We start from the raw sequence: 20,753 nt of genomic DNA, 5'->3' as shown, positions 1-20,753 counted from the left end.
TGTTTTATGTTCTGGAACCTTAAAGAAAAGGATTTATAGCAAGAGATTGGGTTGCATAATCATGGGTTTCAGTTTCTAAGCTCATACATATGAAGGATTTAACATGGAGGCCAAAAGATTGGTAAATCTATGGTTTAAACTTCAGAGGAGATGCAAAATAGAACCAGCAAGAGTTCAAGAGAGGGGAAAATCATGGGGTTAGGGTATTACCTTCATGATCTCAAGCAAAATGGAGTAATCTAAGCTTTCTTTCTTCCTATCCTCTTCTTCTTCTCCTTCTTTCTCTTCTCTTTTCTCTCCTCTGCCTCCGATGAAATGAATAGGGTTGTAATTTTGGAGTTAAGATGGTTTATGTATGGTTAGAAGAACTAGGGTCTGTTTGGCTAGGTTAGTTTGAAAGAAAAACTCATTTTTTAGCCTATTCCTAAACACTTGAGCCTATAAGTGGGCCCCACATGGTCACATTGCTGGGGCAATATTCCCACAAATTTGGTGCAGGGAGATGATTCGGGGTGCGAGACACTGGGCCCCACACATCGGATGTGAAACTTACACAAGAGAGCAGCACTGGTCTATTGAAGTGGTTGATCCGGATCGACCAGTAGTGCAACAGCAGTAAAATTTGGGTTTCAAGTGGAATTCCAGATCACCTAGAAGCAGAATTGAACAATAGTTTCTTCTAATAAAATTTAGCTCTATGAATATAGTTTCTAAAAAAATTGGAATCAAAGCAAATGATGTTTGGAAGAAGAAGTTATGCCATTTTAATTAAACAAGGGTCAAACTGCCAGAGTAGCAGAATTTGACCAACGGGCTTACGTCCTTATCTCGACCCTTCTGTCAAAGCTCCACAGACTAGCCCGGACCTTCAGAATTATGAGAGGGTAGTAACAAGTAGTAAATAGGGTCAGTACCTTACCCCTCACCAGTTACGGTGTGTCCTCCGTGACCCTAAAGGGTTTCCTCACAGCGATGTTCACTTCATCAAGAGACGAAGTGTCAATATGCCACGACACGGGGTGTTCCCTCCGGTACTCTTTGCTCTTAAAGCTTGTACTGGGAGGATAGTCAGTGAAGTCACCGTCGATGAATTTCCCCCACTCTCGATTGAGAAATCTCTCCTCGACGGGCAAACCCGTGTCAAAGTCAATGATCTTGTAGCTGGGTTTGACCATCATCGAGAACAGCTCACCAGCATACATGGCAGCACCATCTACACGTCACGAGGTTAGAGATAAACCATTAGAATCTCGGGTGTGGATGTAACAGTTATAGCCCAGGCAGCCAAAAACGCAAAAGTTTTCACTCATGGGTCAAAGGTTCTATCAATGATGTTCATCTCCCTGTTGAATCATACCACCTTTATGACCCTTTTGGTCAGAGAATAAAGCATGTGACAAGGTTTGACTATGACAGGATTTCGACTGTTGTGGAGTTGTGCATCCTAGCAGGGGTGGATTTACCAGGATACCCTTCACGTAGAAGAACCGAACCCATTAGAATGTCTAGGAAGAAAGTGATCGATCGAGGTGGATTCGTTGAGGAGCCAAAACCATGTCAATCTAGAGACTCTTACCCACTCATTGAACTTGATACATTTGAGGATCATGTTATGCGTTTTTCACCTCCTGCAGCATTTGATGTTTCAAAAATTGCACAGGAGACTCTCGATGTGTACGAGAAGGTGAGATGGGGTGCGAGGAAGTTGATGAGGAAATATTCAGTGAAGGCATGCGGGTATTGCTCTGAGGTTCATGTTGGACCATGGGGGCACAATGCAAAGCTTTGTGATGCATTTAAGCACCAGTGGAGAGATGGGAAACATGGTTGGCAGGATGCAACTGTAGATGATGTTGTCCCACCGAATTATGTATGGCATGTGCAAGATCCAAAGGGACCCCCATTGATAGGTTTGCTGAAGCAGTTCTATGGTAAGGCTCCGGGTATTGTAGAAATGTGCATGCATGCAGGTGCAGAAGTCCCTGATAAGTACAAGCCCATGATGATGCTCAACATTGTGGTTTTTGGCTTATAATGAAGCTCGTTTAGCTACATAAAATCAAAGATAGTTGAAGTTTATGCTCCTTGTATAACATATTATGTACAAATGTCTAGTGCCCCAAAGGTAATATATTTCTTTTGTCAATTTCCTTTCTTTGTTTAGCCTATAAGAAGCCATTGAAAAGTGCAGCCTCTGAACTAGGGTTGCCGAGCCTGGATCTAAACATGAGTAAGGGAGGGTGGCACCGACTGGGCACCAAATTTATGCACCAGTTGAAATATCAAATGGCATGTGTAGCATCCATGCAGGAAAGCTATGTGCCCAGTGCCTTTGCTATGGCCCTAATCTTAAAATCAGCCTCATGTAATAGAAGTATTTGCCATATTTTAAAATGTGATAGTATATATTTTTTCTTTACCAAAAAATATAGCAAAATATTGTGTTATTTCATCTTAGTAGTACCATCATTGTTTCTTCTATGAGTGAATAAATAAAAGAGAATGAATGCATCACTCTTCAAGTTGGATTTTTTAAGAGCGTACCTAGTGCATGAGGCTCCATGTATGCAGGCAGCTTTATCCCCGCTTCATCGAGAGGCTATTTTTTGACTCAAACTCGCGACCACTTGTTCGCAATGGAGCAACCTTACCATTGCTCCTAGGTCTGCCCTCTTCACGTTGTTTTTTTTTTTTTTATTAGGGAGAAAGATGCTACTTGGTTGCTTGCGACATGTGCCCCTGTGCCTAGACACAGGGCCATGCAAAATGACTGCCACACCCCCATAGAAAGACAAAAATTCCTGAGGATGTAGTGATCATTTTGTGTGGCCTTGTATCTGGGTGTAGGGGCTGTACTTTGCATGCGACCAGGTAGCATTCTCTTTCCATATTTATTATTAGTGAGAGGGTTTTCTAAGCAAGAAGGGTACTCTATTGCCTCTACATCTTACATTTATTTTTTTAATCTTTATTTTTCCTATTTTAAAAAAATATAATAATAAATGCAAGGGGTCATAGAATATGGCTATATGCCTTAGGCTTAGAGAACCTTTTCCCTAGATGTATATACAAACCTCTATGTACTTATCTAAGAAGGTCATGCTTGGCACGTTGGTCAAATACTCACTTGTTGAATGCTTGGTCACGGGTTGAAGTCTTGGAAACAGCCTCTTTGGAAATAGGGGTCAAGTTGCATACATTTGACCCTGCTAAATGCAGGAGCAACCGTCTTACAAGTTATCGTTTTCTTTGCTTTTTGTTCTGATACCAAATGACAATTTTTTGGTTATATGATGTGTCAAACTTAGATATGCGTTTTGTGACCTACATGGCATCATTCATATATTTTTTTTGGATCATGATTACAAAAGTATCCTATTGTAGGTTTGCCTTTTGGTCCGAGACCAAGTGAATAGCTTAATGTGAAGATTTATGGGTAACTAGACACCCTCTCTTTAACGGTTAGCTTTTGAGGATGAGTTCTACCTAAGCTTTCTAATATGTTTTGCACAAGAGAACCCTTTCCGCCTTTATGAAGGTCTCTCTTTCTCTTTCTCATTAAAAAATTTGATTGCAAATAAAGATTGTAGAGTCACATCATTCACATGTGGATATAATGCTTTATGATACAATAACATCTTTGTGTCTCGTTTTCCTTCTCACATGAAATGACCTCATTGCCCTCTAATATATGTTATCTTTTTGTCGTACCTCATTAATACATTCCTCTATGAAGACTATGATGCTTGTTCATGAAACCCTCTCCCTTAATTTTTTGTTAGGACAATAACTTATTTTCTGGTCGTGTAGTATGTGCACCAACGCAAGGGCAATGAGACTATGTACTGGAATATTTGAAAAAAATGAGAATTTTTACTTCACTAAGAATTAAAAGGTAATTTTACGCTATCCTATGTCTAGGCACAATAACCATGAGACTCATCTGGACCAGGATCGTCTCCAGAGAGCCCCGTGCCCAGGATGCTGCCAGGGGGCATCCGGCGGTTGAACTGTGCCGCACACAGCTCAGTGTATGCCTAGGGATGTGTGCGGCACAATCTAACGACTGGTAGCACCCTGGGCGTGCTTGGCTCCTTGGAGACGAGCTAAATACGATTCGTCAGGATTGTCTCCAGGGAGGCATGTGCCCAGGGTGTTGTCATGGGGCATCCAGCGACTGAGCTATTTCGCACACATCTCACGCATGCTTAGGGATGTGTGCGGCACAGCTCAATGGTTGGTAGCACCTTAGGAGTGCTCAGCTCCTTGGAGACGAGCTAAATTCCATCTTCTCTCTACGATTGAAAGCTCTTCCCTCACCCGAAGCAACCTCAACTCACTCCTGCAATTCGCCTCCATCGCCATTGTTAAAGGTACGAACTCCTCTCTCTATGTGTGTGCTTTTGAGAAAACCCTTGCCAGCTACTCCCGATTTTAGGGTCTTCAATTGTCCTCCTCCTAGGAGCCTCTCGCTGGCCCTCTCCCTCCCCCTCCTGATTCTGTAAACTTGAGGTCCCCATCCCTATTTTACAAACCAAGTTTGCCTACTTTGCAGGGTTTAGGAACTGAAGCCGATTCTAAACAATAACAATAACCATAATTTGCAAGGTTTAGTACCTGAAATCGATTCCTAATCAGTGACTAGCTCTCTTGCTTCCGAAGCTTGCCAATACTCCTGGCATTTGGTGAGTGAATGATGTTTATTCCGTTCATGGATGCTTGTTAAATCATTTGAAAACCATGAAGTTGTGTAAGAGATTAAAATTTGCAATGGTCTCTTGTATTTCGTTCCTTTCATGCTTATGACATTTGTTGTTACCCTGGTTAGGAAATATTTACATTTGCTTTATATGGATGGAGTCAAATTCATTTTTTCCCCAAGTAAAATCTATAAAGTGCTCTTTATCTCCAGAAAAAGAAAGAATAAGAAACAACAGAATTAAAGTTTCAAATAAGAAAATTGGGAAGACTTGCTGGGTTTGGTTAAATGTGGGTATAACGGCTACGAGAAACAGGAACTCATGATGATAAATTTTCCTGTTTTGAATGTGAGTGTTGTGATATAGTACACATAACTTCATGGTCATTGCACTACATCAACCAATTGACAAAATTATGCTACAGATTGAACTGCAATGTGTGGGATTGGAGTGTGGATTAATGGGCCATTTGGTTATTAAAAGGTCTTGCAGACCCACAAGAATTATAGTAGCATAATTTTACAGGGTTCAGTTAAGAGAAGTGAATAGGTGTGGTAATGTGTTGGCTCTAGTAGATGGAGTAGGTACTGATTATGGGTTAGGTCTGATGCAGCTTCAATTAGAAACGGAAGGAAGAGGTCTAGAAACTAGCATATGCTAGTTTTTCTGGTTCTAAGAGTAATTCTGTCAAAGTCGTGGGATTCTTGGATTTCAGTTTTCCTATTTAAGTCATGAGTTTATTAGTCCTAGAGTCAGTTTGTGGGAATATTAGTTGTTTTTTCTTTTCAATTTATGAAGTCCATCTTTCTTTCATAGAACAATCAGAAGTTGCTATTGGACAAAGCATCAGGTTTGTTATCTAGTTTTCCTTCTAATTTTTGTTTTAAAGTTGAATAGGGGATTATTGTCTATCTTAGTAGTTCATAAATATTATAGTCCACAGGCCCTCTCGGTGTTTTATGCAATAATATAGTTAATCAACGACACATGTGATACATATATATTCCTTTACTTGATACATCAAACTTATCTTACATACAATCATGCTTTTATGGACACACTGGGTCTACCCTAAAGCCTGACTCAGCCCGACCTCGGGTCTATTGGGTTGAAGCTTGATTCATGGGCAGAAAAACCCCAATCAAAGCTAGGAAATTTTAGGACGGGCTTCATGCGGGCAAGGGTTTTTTGGTTTTGCACTCCTACAAACTGTTGAAATTTTTATTCATTCTGGATTAAGTTTTGCTTCACCCGTGGGGAAGGAAGAATTTCTTGATGTGATTCTGTGGTTGAACTCAATGTCATCATGAACTCTCACCCCTATCATACAAGATTGAAAATATATTTCCCCATACTAATTAAAGGATTCAGATTTCTTTTGGGCGATAAAGAAATTAATCCATTTATTTCTTTATAGGAAGAAAGTTCTTTGTGGTAGAGTGTGTGTCCAGTGCCTAGACACAGAGGGGGGCAAAATGACCATCCTAACCCCCATAAAACACAATAACCATCGTCCTATTGATGCCGCTGTGCATGCTCCCATTAGCCCATGCATGCTCCCCTCAATTTAGTTTGTCTCCAAGGAGGCGTGTGCCCAGGGTGCTGCCAGAGGGCATCCAGCGGTTGAGCTGTGCCGTACACATCTCAGCGCATGCCTAGAGATGTGTGTGACACAGCCCAACGACTGGCAGCACCGTGGGCGTTCCCTGCTCCCTAGACACGATCCTGATCCTGCTCCCCTGCAGAACTCTTGCCCTTTTTACTATTACTAATTTCATGGAAAAAAAAAAAAACTCTACATATGGTGAATCCCCTAAATGAACATGGGCTTAAAGGTCAAAATAGCCCAACCGTATAGATCAATTTCCTCTTGTGTAGAAATGGATGATAAGGAAGAGATGATGACAAAAATATAAGGAAAGACAAGAAATTCATGCGTTAAACTGACGAACACAAACTGCACAATCGCTGCAAAAATTTTGACCCACCTCAGGCTTCCAAATGAAAACCAACCCTAATCCCCGTCTCTTTAATTTCTGATCTTTTAATTGCCTCATTCCCACCTTCAGGTCCCAATTTCACCAACTTCTCTTCGTTCCAGCTTCGTCGACTGTTCTCTGATACAAGGTATGCTCTCTTTGTGTGTGTTGGTTTCTGTACACCTTGAAAAAGTTTGGAATTATGAATTATCACTAGTAAAGGAAACAAAAATCCCATTAGAAAGAATGAGAAAAAACTACCAATTATGTCTGTGAAAGTGAATCTTTGGTGTTATTTGGGCGAGATGGGAATCAAATAGCGAAAATACCTGTTAGATTTCAATCTGTCACTCTAATTAGCCTTTGCATGAGAATGGGGGTTGGGTTGGGGTTGGCTTATATAATCTAGGATTTTCTTATAGCTTTCTTGAGATTTTTATTATGTCAATGGACCTAACCACAACGCTAGATGCCTATAACAGTTGGAAAATATGAATTCTTGTTTTGCTCAAAATGCCAAATATGCTAAGACCAATTCAGATATTTAATTTGTCCCAAGTGTGGTGTCTAATGTCATGAAGCCATTGCATCTCCCTGAGAAAATATATTCAGTTGCGGTTGTGTTGAAACTATGTTGAGGATTTGAGTTTGTCCTAGTCAAATCGCATGAAGTGATGCGAATTTAGGTAAGGATAAAAGAAGGGGCAAGGCGGGGAGGGAGGTGAAAGAGCTGGGTCTTAGGATTTTTAGATGGGGAGAGCTCAAGTAAATTGCCAAGCTAGAAAGACAATGAATTTATTCAACGTAAGCAGATTTCAATTCTCTTTGACTCTAATCTTGCATATGTTAAAGAAATGTCAATGGTATATAGCAGACTAGTTTGTGGATTGGACTCATAATGGTTCCCCTGTGCTGGTGAGAAAGATGACACAACAGAAGAACTAGTTTGTGGTGTTTATTGCTCGAATTATCTGCAGAGAGGATCTCTCTCTCTCTCTCTCTAACCTTTTATTATTACTTAGTGTTTTTCTATTTATCTGGGCATACTTGTATTTGATGTAGCTTCTGTTGATGCAATTTTTATCAGTAATTTCTAATCACGATCATATTTTATTTTTTTCTTTTCCAGAAAACAAAAAGAGAAAATTTGTCTCATAATTTTTGACCTTCTTTTACTTCGAGGTATGTTGTTACAATCTAATTATAAATGTAGATTATATTTCTTCATAAACTTTCCATTATTGATGAATGAGTGGCACCAAAATGCAATTTCAATTGATTTCTAGAGCAATAGTTCTTTGTAATTTTTGAGTTGCATGTTGATGATTTACCTTTTTGTGTGATGAACACAAATTGTTTATTAACTGGATTATTTATTTATCTGTCAGAGCACTTGAAGCTTCATGCTGTTAAACTAAACCAATCAAATGCAATAAACACTTCTTGAACTATTAAACTTAATGGAATTTATTTAGTTTTATTTATAAGTATTTGCAAATTCATCATTGATAACTTATTTTGGTGATCATCATAAGTTCGAAATGCCATGAAACATTCTGTAGAATGCCATTGTTCTATATATAACATGGGCCTACCAATTTTTTTGGGTGTGGAAAGGCAGTCATCAAGTATTTGTCTAAATGTGCTGCAGATAATAATACCCTGAACCTACTTTTAGGAATAGGAAATAGAACCTGCTGAAAGTAACCAGGAACTAGATTTTCTAATATAGAAGTACTGATGATGGGGTCGGCTAGGCTGAAAGGAAACGAATGCTAGCAAACCAGACAGCATAAACTTAAAGTGGACAGAATTCGATGAAAATGAAACTAATATATTCTAGAGGACCTATGGGGGTGATTATGTGGTAGAAATATCAAAGGGAGTTAAGGGTTGGATGAACAGAAACTTGCATAAACAGAAAATAGAAAGTCTAGAAACAGAAAAAAAAAATAGTAAGTTAATAAAACTGATATAACTCATGATCTAAACACCAAATTTAGGTTGAATGGAGTAGGATAGAAGGAGAATAGCATTGTTAATTTCATGCCAAGTTGATGGTCAGATTCTATCTGTTGATTGAAGATTAGACGATGCTGCTGTCCAACAGTATATCACAGAGATATAAACAGTGCTGGAAAATTGATAGAACCTAAAGAGAACTTAGATAATAGTATGAGAAATTATATAAACACAAAGAATGAGATCAGACATCACCTAAGAGTTGACGATGATGAGAGGTGCAGTTGCTGGAATATTGATCAGAGAGTGAATGAAAGAGAAAACACAAGAGAAAAGATGAAGAAAAGAACAAGAAGATACCGCACTAATGCAAGTTTTTGCATGGTGTGCTCAGTTCGTTGACGGAACAAGAAACTCAACAAACAGGAGAGTAGCCTTAAGGTGGTCCAGCGCATTCCAAGAGGAAGACGGGGAGAGCAACAAGGGGATTTCACACTGATCTACAACACTACTGTTCATCACATTCACACATCTATTCTTTTTTATGCAATTCTTATGCGTGAATTGAGCCTTTCATCTCCTCAACCAGATCAATTAGGGCAATATCTACCCGTGAAAGACATTGGCTTCACCACCTGTGGCCTACGATTGGGCTTCACCACCTTGGTTGTGACTCATTCACAACAGCACATCACTCTAATTGAGCAAGAATTATCAAACAACCAAAATCGTGGGCTGTAGTAGCACAACTGGTGTAGCACTCATATACTATTTGGTGTAGTGAAGGAAGCTATCACGCTAGGACCAATTCTGGTAGAGAATATTATCCAGATCTAAAATAAAATACCTGTGATGGGGATGAAAATGAATGATGGAGATGATGAGGATGATGATGAAGATGATAGTTCAAGATGGAAGGTGAAGGGTCAGGTTGTGGAAGGGGTAGATGGTATGGAGGTAAGATAGTAGATGGAAAGGTGCAGCTCAGAGTCCCACTAGTTGCCAACCGTCGGAGTCCCACCTTGATCCCGTTCGAGTCTCACAAACCTTCTATCTCACAAGGAAAAACTGTCACAAAAGGAGTAGTCATATTTCAAAATTTTCTTGGATTCTTGGATTATTGAGCGCTCACCCATGATTTCAATTTATAAATTAAGGAGGTTAGCATTTGCAATTCCCAAACAAAGGGAAGAATTCCAATGGCTGGTTACATGAACAACTCAAACATTAAATGGTCATTCACCAAAAAGAATAAAAATTAAATGATCTTTTGGAATTCCTAAGACATGGGGGGAGGCTTCCAAAGACAATATCTACTTCTAGATAAACTAAAAGACTATTCAATACTACCTAGGAAAGTAAAATTGTTATGTGCCTAATGGGGCCCACTCTAGTGTATGGGCTCTAGATTTAGCCAGCCTAGCAGGGATAGGTTGAAGGACTTGATTTAACGCGTTCCATCACACCATCTAGTTTAGTATAGGCTTCTTATGGTTTAATTTTATTGATAGTTCTGAAATTTCAACTTGAATTCAATGTTTAGTTCAGCAGACCATTATTTTTAAAATTATTGAATTTCTCTCTCTAGATCCTACTCTATCCATATCAAGTTCTTCTGTTTTAAAGTCTAGTTCACTGTTTAACAGTCTCTAACTTGGATCAATGACGCTGGAATAGCTCATTGATAGAGCTTTAAATAAGTTGAACCTTCCTAGCTCTTGTTAGACTGATCTGTAGATCAGCTAACTTGAGTGTGATTGACAGGTTGTTTGGTCAAAGAATGTGGAATTAAAAAGGAGGTAGGAATGGATTGTTCAATTTGCTGAGAGAATTAGATGTGATAGCCAGAGAAAATGGATTTTTTTTTCCCTCTTGAGATTGAAAGGAAGTGAGGGTTACATGAACAGATTAAAGTAGGTTTAATCCAGCATAACATTTCTAAAACTGTAACTTTTTCTCTGATTTTCCATGTGTGCTGAAGCTATATAAAAGTCTTAGGGTTCATATCTTGTTTAATCACATTTCGGTTCTTCCCAACTGTCTACTCAGATTTGTATTATGCCATGAGGGACCCCTTCTTTTTGGCTCTTTTAACGTCCTATGGAGTGCATTACCACAACAACTGTGATCCATTTTATATTCGAAATACAAGTGAGATTTTGTTTTTTTTTGGTATTTGAGACCATGGCACCCACAAAGATAGACACTAGGGGTGTGTACATGGGCTGACATGGGCCGTGCACTATAGATTTCAGGATGAACCCAACCTGATCATGGGCCTGATATCATTCTAGTTCAGGCTTAATGAGTTGGCCTGCGAATACTCTTAATTGGTGAATTGCCAAAATCATTATAAGTAAATTAAAATTTGAAATTCCATGTCTGGAGTTGAAAGGTGTGCAAAGTTGATATACTTGGAACATTTCAACCAGTGTTATAAGAATCGGGATTGGATTGGCCGAATCTGATCCTGATTTCGGCCTATCCAAATTGGTTGTTCTGTATTGGATTTCTAAGGCTAGGGCACATTTTGGCCAATTCTGGCTGATTCTTGACTGATCCAGACCGATGACCGGGATTGATTTGGATCCTGATTCCGTTCTTTTTAACCTGATTTCAATGGGACACAAGCCTTCATCTGATTATGTTAAGGGATATATACACAGAGCAATCCAAGGCGAGGAGGACAAAAGCAGATTGTTAAAAGAAGCGATTCAAGAATTTGAGGCAAAGACAAGAATATTTAGAGATATCCTTGACGCTATGCAGAAGCTTGACTTGAGCCAAGGAGGAAATTAGAATCCCACCTAGGCATGTTGCTTTGCAAACTCTTTTATTAGAACATGATGAGGCATAAAACACCCCACCAATCAGAAGCGGCCTCATGGCCGAGCCGAGGTCATACCAAGAACTGAATTGAGCTAAGCAGAAGACCAGGCTGACCCGATTTGGGTAAACCCTACTACTTGGCCGAGCTCGTCAGACACTTCCCAGTCAACCAGACGCTGAGCCTAACTTGTACGGGTCCGATGAGGCCGACCTAGCAGGCCGAGCTTTGGCCGCACGGCACGATAAATCAGTACTCACCCAAAAATCCCCATCACGGGTGAGCTGCATGCCCGCCGACCCCATGGTCCGGGCCTACGCAGGTTGGCCTCGATTGGAGCACCAGAGTATGGCAAAGCCCACACAACTAATGATGACCCTCACTCAGGTCATACGGGCCGAGGTTGAGCTCTTAGGCCAACCTCTGTGGCCGAGCTCCGACGCTGAGCTCTCCACAAAGGCTACCATAGCGCCCCACCAGAGATCACGACACCACGTAAGCACCACCCGGGAATCACGGGATAAGAATCGAGTCACGATCTCATCGCGATACCAAATCACACTCCCATTAGGACTCTTACCTTAACAGGAGTCCGACCCCGAAGCAAATTCTCCACTCCACTCCGCTCCGCGGGGAAGAGCCTTACCAAACAAGGACTCTTATCATACTAGGACTCCTTTAACCGCCTCATCTCCCTCTATAAATACTAAGGTATGGAGCTCTATTGCTCATCTCGCTTTTACTAGCTGTTACGCTATTGTACTGGTGATCTAACTTGAGCATCAAAGAGTCCTAGGCCAGAGCCACACTGGCCCTCTTGTGCTCATTACTTGGTCCTTGCAGGCTCATCCGTGGGCGAACCAAGCGTCGGAGATTTCCACACGCAACAGATTTGGCGCCATCTGTGGGAACGACATCAACAAGTCATCGTCGTTTCTACCAACTTGAAGAGCAACAATAATGGTGCACACGAGGTCAGGGCAGCATGGCTCAACTTCCTGTGGGGATGAGCTATAGCCCGTTGTGTAGGCGAGGCGATCACCGCCCCCGCTGCAGGGTGCGACCGAAAGACCCCCTCGGGCAGGGGGTGTGCAGCCCATCACGGGCGCCGCGGTCAATCCCATTCCCCCACTAGAGGGTGGGAATGGCAGAAGTGTGCTAGACACAGCAGCGACTGACCGGGTACAGGTCGAGCCAAACTTGAGCGGGTTGGGCCTACTAGTGCCACCACCCTTACCGAAGAATTTGGAACCCGAAGCCCCAGCAAATAATCGGCAAGTTATGGACTTGCAACTGTAGACGATCCACACCAACGAGATGCTGCGTACTTTCATGAACCAGATGGCCCGGGGAGGGCTGATGGGCCAACTAACGGTCGCGCCCCCTCCAGCCCCGGCGCACGTAGAAAGAAACTTGCAGCAGAATGGTGGCCAACGTAGGGCCGAGCCTAGCCGGGCTGCATCATCGCACCGGTCTCGTCAGAAGACTCCTCCTCCACACCTTAGTAGAGGCACTCGGCGGGATGAGCAAGAGCATCACCGAAGCCCGGGGACAGGGTAAGAAATTGAACCAGCAGGCTCAGTAGTAAGGAGGTCGGTATTTTTCGGACGACTCAGAGAGGACGGGCAGCCGAGGGGAGTCCGAGAATGGGGGAACGAGCCAAAAGAGGAGCTTCAAGTTTACTTAGGCGCTACCCCGGTAGTGGTCAACGCGGTGTTAGTTAGGGAAGAAAGTCGAACTCAAAAACCCATATACTCCATCAGCCACGTTCTTGTTGACGCCGAGACGAGATACTCCGGGTTCGAGAAAATAGCATTCGCTCTTGTCACGGCCATAAGAAAGCTAAGGCCGTACTTCCAAGCTCATCTAATCGCGGTACTGATCGATCAGCCACTCAAGAAGATATTGCACAAACCCAACATTTCGGGATGGCTGATCACCTGGGCGGTTGAGCTGAGTGAGTACGATATAAGCTATCATCCAAGGACGGCGATAAAAGGACAAGCCCTTACCGACTTCATCGTCGAGTGCACAGGGAATGACCTCGAAGTCGAGGAAGAGAAGACAGCAGAAGAGGCTGGGGCTACGGTCGACCTGACCTGGACCATAAATGTCGACGGCTCGAGCAACTTCGGAGGAAGCGGAGCTGGCCTGATCCTGGTGAGCCCCGAGGGGTTTCAGATTCAATATGCCCTAAGGTTCAAGTTCCCCGCCTTGAACAATGAGGCCAAGTATGAAGCCCTCCTAGCCGGACTTCGAGTCAGCAAGGCAATGGGCGTAAGGCGATTGAAGGTACGAGGAGACTCCCAACTCATGGTCAACCAAGTCAACGGAGACTATGAGGCGAAAGACGAAAGGATGATAGCTTACCTAAGCCGAGCACAAGATCTAATCTCCGAACTCAAGCACTTTGAGATGACCCAAATACCGAGAAAAGAGAATGCCGCGGCTGACTCCCTATCAAAGTTGGTCGAGGCCGACCTCCAATATCTGAGCTGATCAATGTACATAGAGATCTTGGAGAAGCCATCCTTATAAGAAGAAAGCGTAAAGCACATTGAAGAGGACGGGCCGAACTGGTTGGACCCCATTGTCAACTACTTAGAGAATGAACTGCTCCCGGAGAACCGAGACGAAGCAAGAAAGGTCAAGATTTGAGCTACCAAGTACACCATGATTGACAGAGTGCTCTACAAAAGAGCAATCTTGGCCCCTCTTCTCCTATGCCTTGGACCGAAGGGAGCCGAGTACGCCTTGGCCGAGGTACATGAGGGAATATGCGGGAGTCACATGGGTGGCCGAGCTCTTGCATACAAGATACTTCGACAAGGATTCTATTGGCCAATAATGCAAGAAGAGGCCATGAGGTATATGAAGACGTGCAAGAAGTGCCAGCTGTTTGCACCAATTCTGAGCCGACCAGCAACAAAGTTGACCTCAATCCTGAGCCCAATCCCTTTCGCTATGTGGGGAATGGATATTCTCTGAGATTTCACCCTGGTATTGGGAAATAGGAAGTACGTGGTAGTAGCGATCGATTACTTCACTACGTGGGTCGAGGCCAAGCCCCTTGCAACCATCACTGAGAAGAACATGGAGAAGTTCTTCTAAGATAAGGTCATCTACCGGTTTAGACTACCAAAAGTGCTCATCACCGATAATGGCACGTAATTCAACCACCCGACCTTCCGAGAGTTCTGCGAGCACTTCTACATTGACTTCCGACCCGTCTCAGTAGCTCATCCACAAGAAAATGGATAAGTAGAAGTATCCAACCGAACATTACTCGCCGGCATTAAGAGAAGGTTAGATGAGGCCAAAGGAAGATGGGTGGAAGAGCTCCCAAGTGTCCTATGGGCATATAGGACGACGGTAAGAACAGCAACCGGGGAGAGCCCTTTTCACCTCGCTTATGGGACTGAAGCCCTCGCCCCAATCAAAATTATGGCATCATCGTACCGAGTGCTCAATTTTGATGAGAAGACCTATGAAGATAGGCTGAGAGCCAACCTTGACTTCCTCAACGAAGTTCGAGAAAATGCCCTACTCTGGAACTCGGCATACCAACAGAGGATGGCAAAGTACTATGACTCAAGAGTAAAAGAGCTGCACTTCCGTCAAGGGGACCTCGTCCTCACAAAGCTCAGCGCATCCTAGCCAAGGCAGCAAGGAAAGTTAGCACCAAATTGGGAAGGCCCGTACATAGTCTCCAAGCAAATTCACCCAGGGACGTATCGCTTGCAGACTCCGGGGGGCAAGAAGGTACCGAGACCTTGGAACTCAAAAAATTTGAAGAAATTTTTTCAGTAACTTTCTTAAGTATCCTGCTTGGCAAGGTTTATGACGAGCATGATTATATTCGGCTTCAGCTCCGATGTTTGATTCAATAAAACAAAGTCTTTCTCCACCACTTAACGTATTTGCAAGCTCTTAAATCAAAGTCATAAGACCGGTCCTCATAGACCTGGCCGACCTCGAAGATTGACCCTCATAGGTCGGCAACGAAGTCGTAAGATCGGTCCTCATAGACCTGACCGACCTCAAAGATCGACCCTCATAGGTCGGCAACCAAGTCGTAAGATCGGTCCTCATAGACCTGGCCGACCTCAAAGACCGACCCTCATAGGTCGGCAACCAAGTCATAAGACCGATCCTCATAGACCTGGCCGACCTCAAAGACCGACCCTCATAGGTCGGCAACCAAGTCATAAGACCGGTCCTCATAGACCTGGCCGACCTCAAAGACCAACCCTTATAGGTCGGCAATCAAGTCACAAGACCAGCCCACAAAGACTGGCCGACGCCTGAACCAACAAGAGCAAACTCTCCCCTTGGCCGAGCTGAACAAAGTTTGAAACTAAGTTAAGGCATTATGCTTAGCTAGGGAGGCTGCTCGACCACGCATCCGCTTATATGGTCGCCGGTCTGATTTGACCGTTGGGAACAGCGAATTAATTAATCAAAGCAAAAATCATCCTAACCTCGGACATGGCATGGCCGAACCGACGACCCCGTGAAACATGGATAAAAAACAGCCAAGTCCTTAAGCTCGGCTAACGGAACGGGTCATCAGCTCGGCCACAACATCAAATGGAATAACATACACAAGGAAAAGAAGGTTAAGAATGCCGAGCTAAAACACTTGGATAAATTCTGACAAAAATAGATTTTCATTCAGTATAGGCTGACTGCTTAGCATGGTTACAAGGTGGGCAGTTGGGCCCAAAAAAAAAATAAAATTATTACTTCTCAATCTCCACGGCAGTGGACTTGGAGGCGACCTCGGCGACATCCACGGTGGTATGCTCGGCAAGGAGGTCTTGGGGCTTAGCGTCAAGGGCGAGAGGGTCGCCCTGCGTAGGTTCCTCAATGGGCAGACCTATGTGACCTCGGCTCCTTCCTCATCTCCTAACTCCCCGGCAAAAGTAGTCGCATCATCGTCAAAATGTGAGAGATTGAGATCGGGATAGGCCGCTTTGACCTCGGCCAAGAGATCAGCCCGGCCTGCCTCAAAACCCTCGGCATAAGGAGGCTTCCTAATCTCATGGCACACATCAGCGTACTCCTTCGATTGGAGGTAGTCATTGATCGCCTCATCCCGAGCCAGGGCCAGGTCCTCCTTGGCCTTCTCCCTCACCTCGGTGAGCTGAGCCTGCAGAGCCCGGACCTTCTCCTTCTGCCTGGTCACCTCGGCCTTAGAGCTCTCCACCTCGGCCTCGGTGGCAGTAAGCTTCTCTTGAATCTCCCGATGCCTCTGAACGGCATCCTGAGCATCCTGGTAGGCTTTTTTGCACTGGACGCCCAAGGAGTGGTTCTCGGTCAAGAGCCGCTCAAAACAAAGCATGGTCTCCACTGCCTTGGCGAAGCCTTGCAAGAAAGCATTAGAACAAAAGTCAGGTCAGGTTACACAGGTCGGACCTAATCACAAGAGCCGAACAGGAAACTTACCATATTGAAGTCCTGAAACAAGGTGGAGAGGAGCTCGGGGTCAGACAGTGCCTCGAGTTTCTCCCTGTCAGTCGGGAGCCGACCTGCATCCAGCCATTCCTTGGCATGCGCAGTCGACGTCAATGCCGAGTCCCCTGGGAAGAGGAGCCAGGTCGGCCTCACCGAAACGTTGCTGGCCGAGGCCCTCCCCAAGACATATCGGGAGATGTTGGGGGGTGAGGCCACGGGCGGAAGGCCACCACTCGTCAGATTGACCGAGAGCTTCTGATGCTTGGTATCTTTCGGCGGGCTCCTCTCGCCTTTCCGGCCCTTCCCTTTCCTCGGAGACCCCGCTGGGTCCGTACTCTTCTCGACCTCAAGGCCGACCACGACGTTTGGCGGGCTCGGCAACACGGCCTTGCCCTTGGGGGCCCTAGAGGAGTCTCCCCGGGACTTCTTCTCGGCATTTTTCTTCTTCCGGTCCCCGATGGTCTCAGCACTTAGCCGAGCTGTATCCATAGGGGGAATATGGCTGACCACTACAAGAGAAACAAAACGTCAGAAACAAACCAAAAAAGAAAAGAAGACTAAGTGAAGGGGTCAGCTCGGGCAGCAGAAACAAGCTCGGCTCGGGCTCCTACCAGGGGTCATATGCCACCTTTGAAGAAACTCCGAATCCTGAAGCTGGAGGACATCGAGGGGCGGATGCTGGGAGATCAAGTCAAGCGAGGTCAGCTCATTCTCGGTCAGGGGCAGTAACCTGTTGACGTAGTTCAAGTGGATCTCCTTCCACTCGGCTCGGAGAGGGCTGTTTGGAATCGAAGCAAAGAAAAAGCAAAACTTCCAATGCTTATTGAAGCTTGACGTGCCGACCAAAAACTTGTGGCCGCCCAAGGACGCACTCTTCCCAGATCGGCGGCTGAAATAGTACCACACCTTCTCTGGAGACTTCTTCAAGAAGAAGAGCCGAGAGAAAAGTGCCACCCTTGCACCTCGGCCCATCTCGCAAAACAGGGCGTAGAAGCCGTACACGGCCAGCCAAGAGTTCAACACCAGCTGACCTAGGGACAGGTGGAAGTGGTCCAAGATCTGGTCCACCAGGCCGAGGACGGGGAGCCTGAACGCGTACTTGAAGGGCAGCTCGTACAAAGCCACCTCGCCGGGCCTGATGTAGCAGGCCATCTCCCCTGGGTTAGGAGCTCGGAGCTGGATGTCCTTGGGGATGGCATAGGTCGTCCTCAAATAGTCGAGGTCGGCATCCGTGGTTGTGCTTGAAACGGTGTCGACACTCCCTTCTTCGAGCTCAGGGGCGTCAGCGGATGAGTTGACCGAACCAACCCCCACTTCTGAAGAATCGCCCTCACTTGACTCCTCATCATCGGACGAGGACGATCCAGAGTTCTCGGCTCGGTCCCCGGCAATTGGTTGGGCCACGAGGCCAGACTCCAGGGGCAACGGAGGCTCCACTACATCAGGCTTGTCCGAAGTCGAGCCCAACAAGTCTACGGTGGGAGAACGAGCGGGGAGCTCTCAGCTCGGACTCGCGCCCTCTGCCGCCCCAATGAGCAGCTCGCCCATGTGACTACTACCAACTGACATACGGGGCGGAGAGGACTTACTGGTTGAAGAAGAGCTAAAGATGAGCTGAACACGAACGAAGCAAGAGCCGAGCTGATCACGAACCGGAAAGCACCGAGCGCTGCAAAGCTGAGAAATCCGAGCTTGCCGAGAAGTCAATAACTTGGAGCAGTGAAGAATGAACAGTTAGGAGTCGCCTATTTATAACTCTTGGGCTGAACTGATCCAATGGCCAAGGAGAGCTCAGCATAATTCAACGGTCCAGATCAAAAGATGTTTCGAATTCCCGAGCCTGCCATAATGACTCTGCTGATGTGGCACTAACGCTCAACCGCCAGACCGTACAATGTCAAATCCATGGCAAAATGAGCTTGGCTCAGCCGTAAAAATCTTTCAGACAAGCAGACCAGGAAACTTCACTCATCAGTGCCAAGCCGACTCCTGATGAGTGAGGGGGCCTGTGATGAGGCATAAAACACCCCACCAATCAGAAGCGGCCACATGGCCGAGCCGAGGTCATACCAAGAACCAAATCGAGCTAAGTGGAAGACCAGGCTGACCCGATCTGGGTAAACCCTACTGCTTGGCCGAGCTCGTCAGACACTTCCCAGTCAACCAGAAGCTGAGCCGAACTTGTACGGGTCCGACGAGGCCGACCTAGCAGGCCGGGCTCTTCTGTCGATCTTTGGCCGCACGGCACGACAGATTAGTACTCATCCAAAAATCCCCATCATGGCTGAGCTACACGCCCGCCGACCCCATGGTCCGGGCCTACGGAGGTCAGCCTCGATTGGAGCACCACAGCGCGGCAAAGCCCACACAACTAATGACGACCCTCACTCAGGTCATACGGGCCGAGGCCGAGCTCTTAGGCCAACCTCTATGGCCGAGCTCCGACGCTGAGCTCTCCATGAAGGCTACCATAACTCCCCACCGGAGATCACAGGGCCACGTAAGCACCACCCGGGAATCACGGGATAAGAATCGAGTCACGATCTCATCGCGATACCGAATCACACTCCCATTAGGACTCTTACCTTAACAAGAGTCCGACCTCGAAGGAAATTCTCCACTCCGCTCCGCTCCGCGGGGAAGAGCCTTACCAAACAAGGACTCTTACCATACTAGGACTCCTCCAACTGCCTCATCTCCCTCTATAAATACTAAGGTATGGAGCTCTATTGCTCATCTCGCTTTTTAATAGTTGTTACGCTGTTGTACTGGTGATCTAGCTTGAGCATCGGAGAGTCCTAGGCCGGAGCCACACCGGCCCTCTTGTGCTCATCACTTGGTCCTTGTAGGCTCATCCGTGGGCGAACCAAGCGTCGGAGATTTCCACACGCAACAGAACATACTGATGTTTACAATTTGACAATTGGACAGTAGAACTTTTAATCACGTGGATATTTTTATTAGTTAAATTACATCTTTTCGTAAAGATATTTTCATTATTAAATTTAAGAAATATTGATTGTAATGGACTAAAATATGATTTTGATTTTTAATCTGATGAAAGGTAATATTGTAGACACCCCAATGTTGCTCGCAAAATATCCCCCAAAGCCATAAAATGTCCAAGCCACCGAAGTCCCCCCAGATAAGATTAATCGGCTAAAACTAAAATAAAAAACCCAAACCAGTCTAAATCTTTTTAGCCCAAACCCAAATCAAGCCTAATAAAACCCAAATCCAACTAAAAAGGGGTAGTTTGGCCAAAAAATATAAAAAGAAGGGACAATTCGATCAAAAGAAAGAGAAAAAAATCCCCTCCCCTCCCCTCGTGTCTGAATCGATTGGTAGAGATCGAAGAGAATAGTCACTGAGATCAATCGAAATTTCTGCAGATCTGCCCGATTCCAGGTATGATTCTCCATCATTCTTGGAATTTCTTGATCTATTTGAATCTCTTTTGATCTATATATTGTTCATTTTTGCTGAATCAAGAAACCACGATTGATCTATCTTGTTCTGGAAATTATTACCTATGAATGCAATGTATTTGATCTCTGTGATTGTATAGCCTTAATCCTCTACTGGAGACTACCGTGACCGGATCCCTTTCTTGATATACTTCTTTCATGCTATTGAGATTACAGCTGTGTGATCGATCGTTTATAATCTTTGTATTTTTTTGTCATGGAAACCCTATGTTTTTTTCTAGATGCATGTTCCTACAGTTTCTGATTCTTAAATGTATCTCTGTGACCTATACTTTAATTCTTTCTCTGTGATCAGCAATAGATATAAGAATGTATTGAAATCACTCTCAGTGAATGACTT

At 44.7% G+C, this 20,753-nt stretch overlaps 1 protein-coding gene across 1 annotated transcript; it reads left to right on the top strand.

The window, feature by feature from the left end:
- The first annotated feature begins 1,004 nt into the window (after positions 1-1,004).
- LOC122647594 (APO protein 1, chloroplastic-like) lies at positions 1,005-2,035 on the top strand. The gene is made up of 2 exons (XM_043840954.1): positions 1,005-1,165; positions 1,270-2,035. Exons 1-2 carry the CDS (start codon positions 1,005-1,007, stop codon positions 2,033-2,035), a joined length of 927 nt encoding a protein of 308 aa, XP_043696889.1.
- Positions 2,036-20,753: the final 18,718 nt, after the last annotated feature.

Source organism: Telopea speciosissima, unplaced genomic scaffold (assembly GCF_018873765.1).
Source record: "Telopea speciosissima isolate NSW1024214 ecotype Mountain lineage unplaced genomic scaffold, Tspe_v1 Tspe_v1.0084, whole genome shotgun sequence".
NCBI classification, from domain to species: Eukaryota; Viridiplantae; Streptophyta; class Magnoliopsida; order Proteales; family Proteaceae; genus Telopea; species Telopea speciosissima.
This window is presented reverse-complemented; position numbering and strand designations above follow the sequence as displayed.

Coding starts and splice junctions, on each gene's coding strand:
- LOC122647594 (XM_043840954.1), top strand. CDS start 1,005: ATGCCACGACACGGGGTGTTCCCTCCGGTACTCTTTGCTCTTAAAGCT. Junction 1,166..1,269: donor GTCAATGATCTTGTAGCTGG/GTTTGACCATCA, acceptor TGGATGTAACAG/TTATAGCCCAGGCAGCCAAA.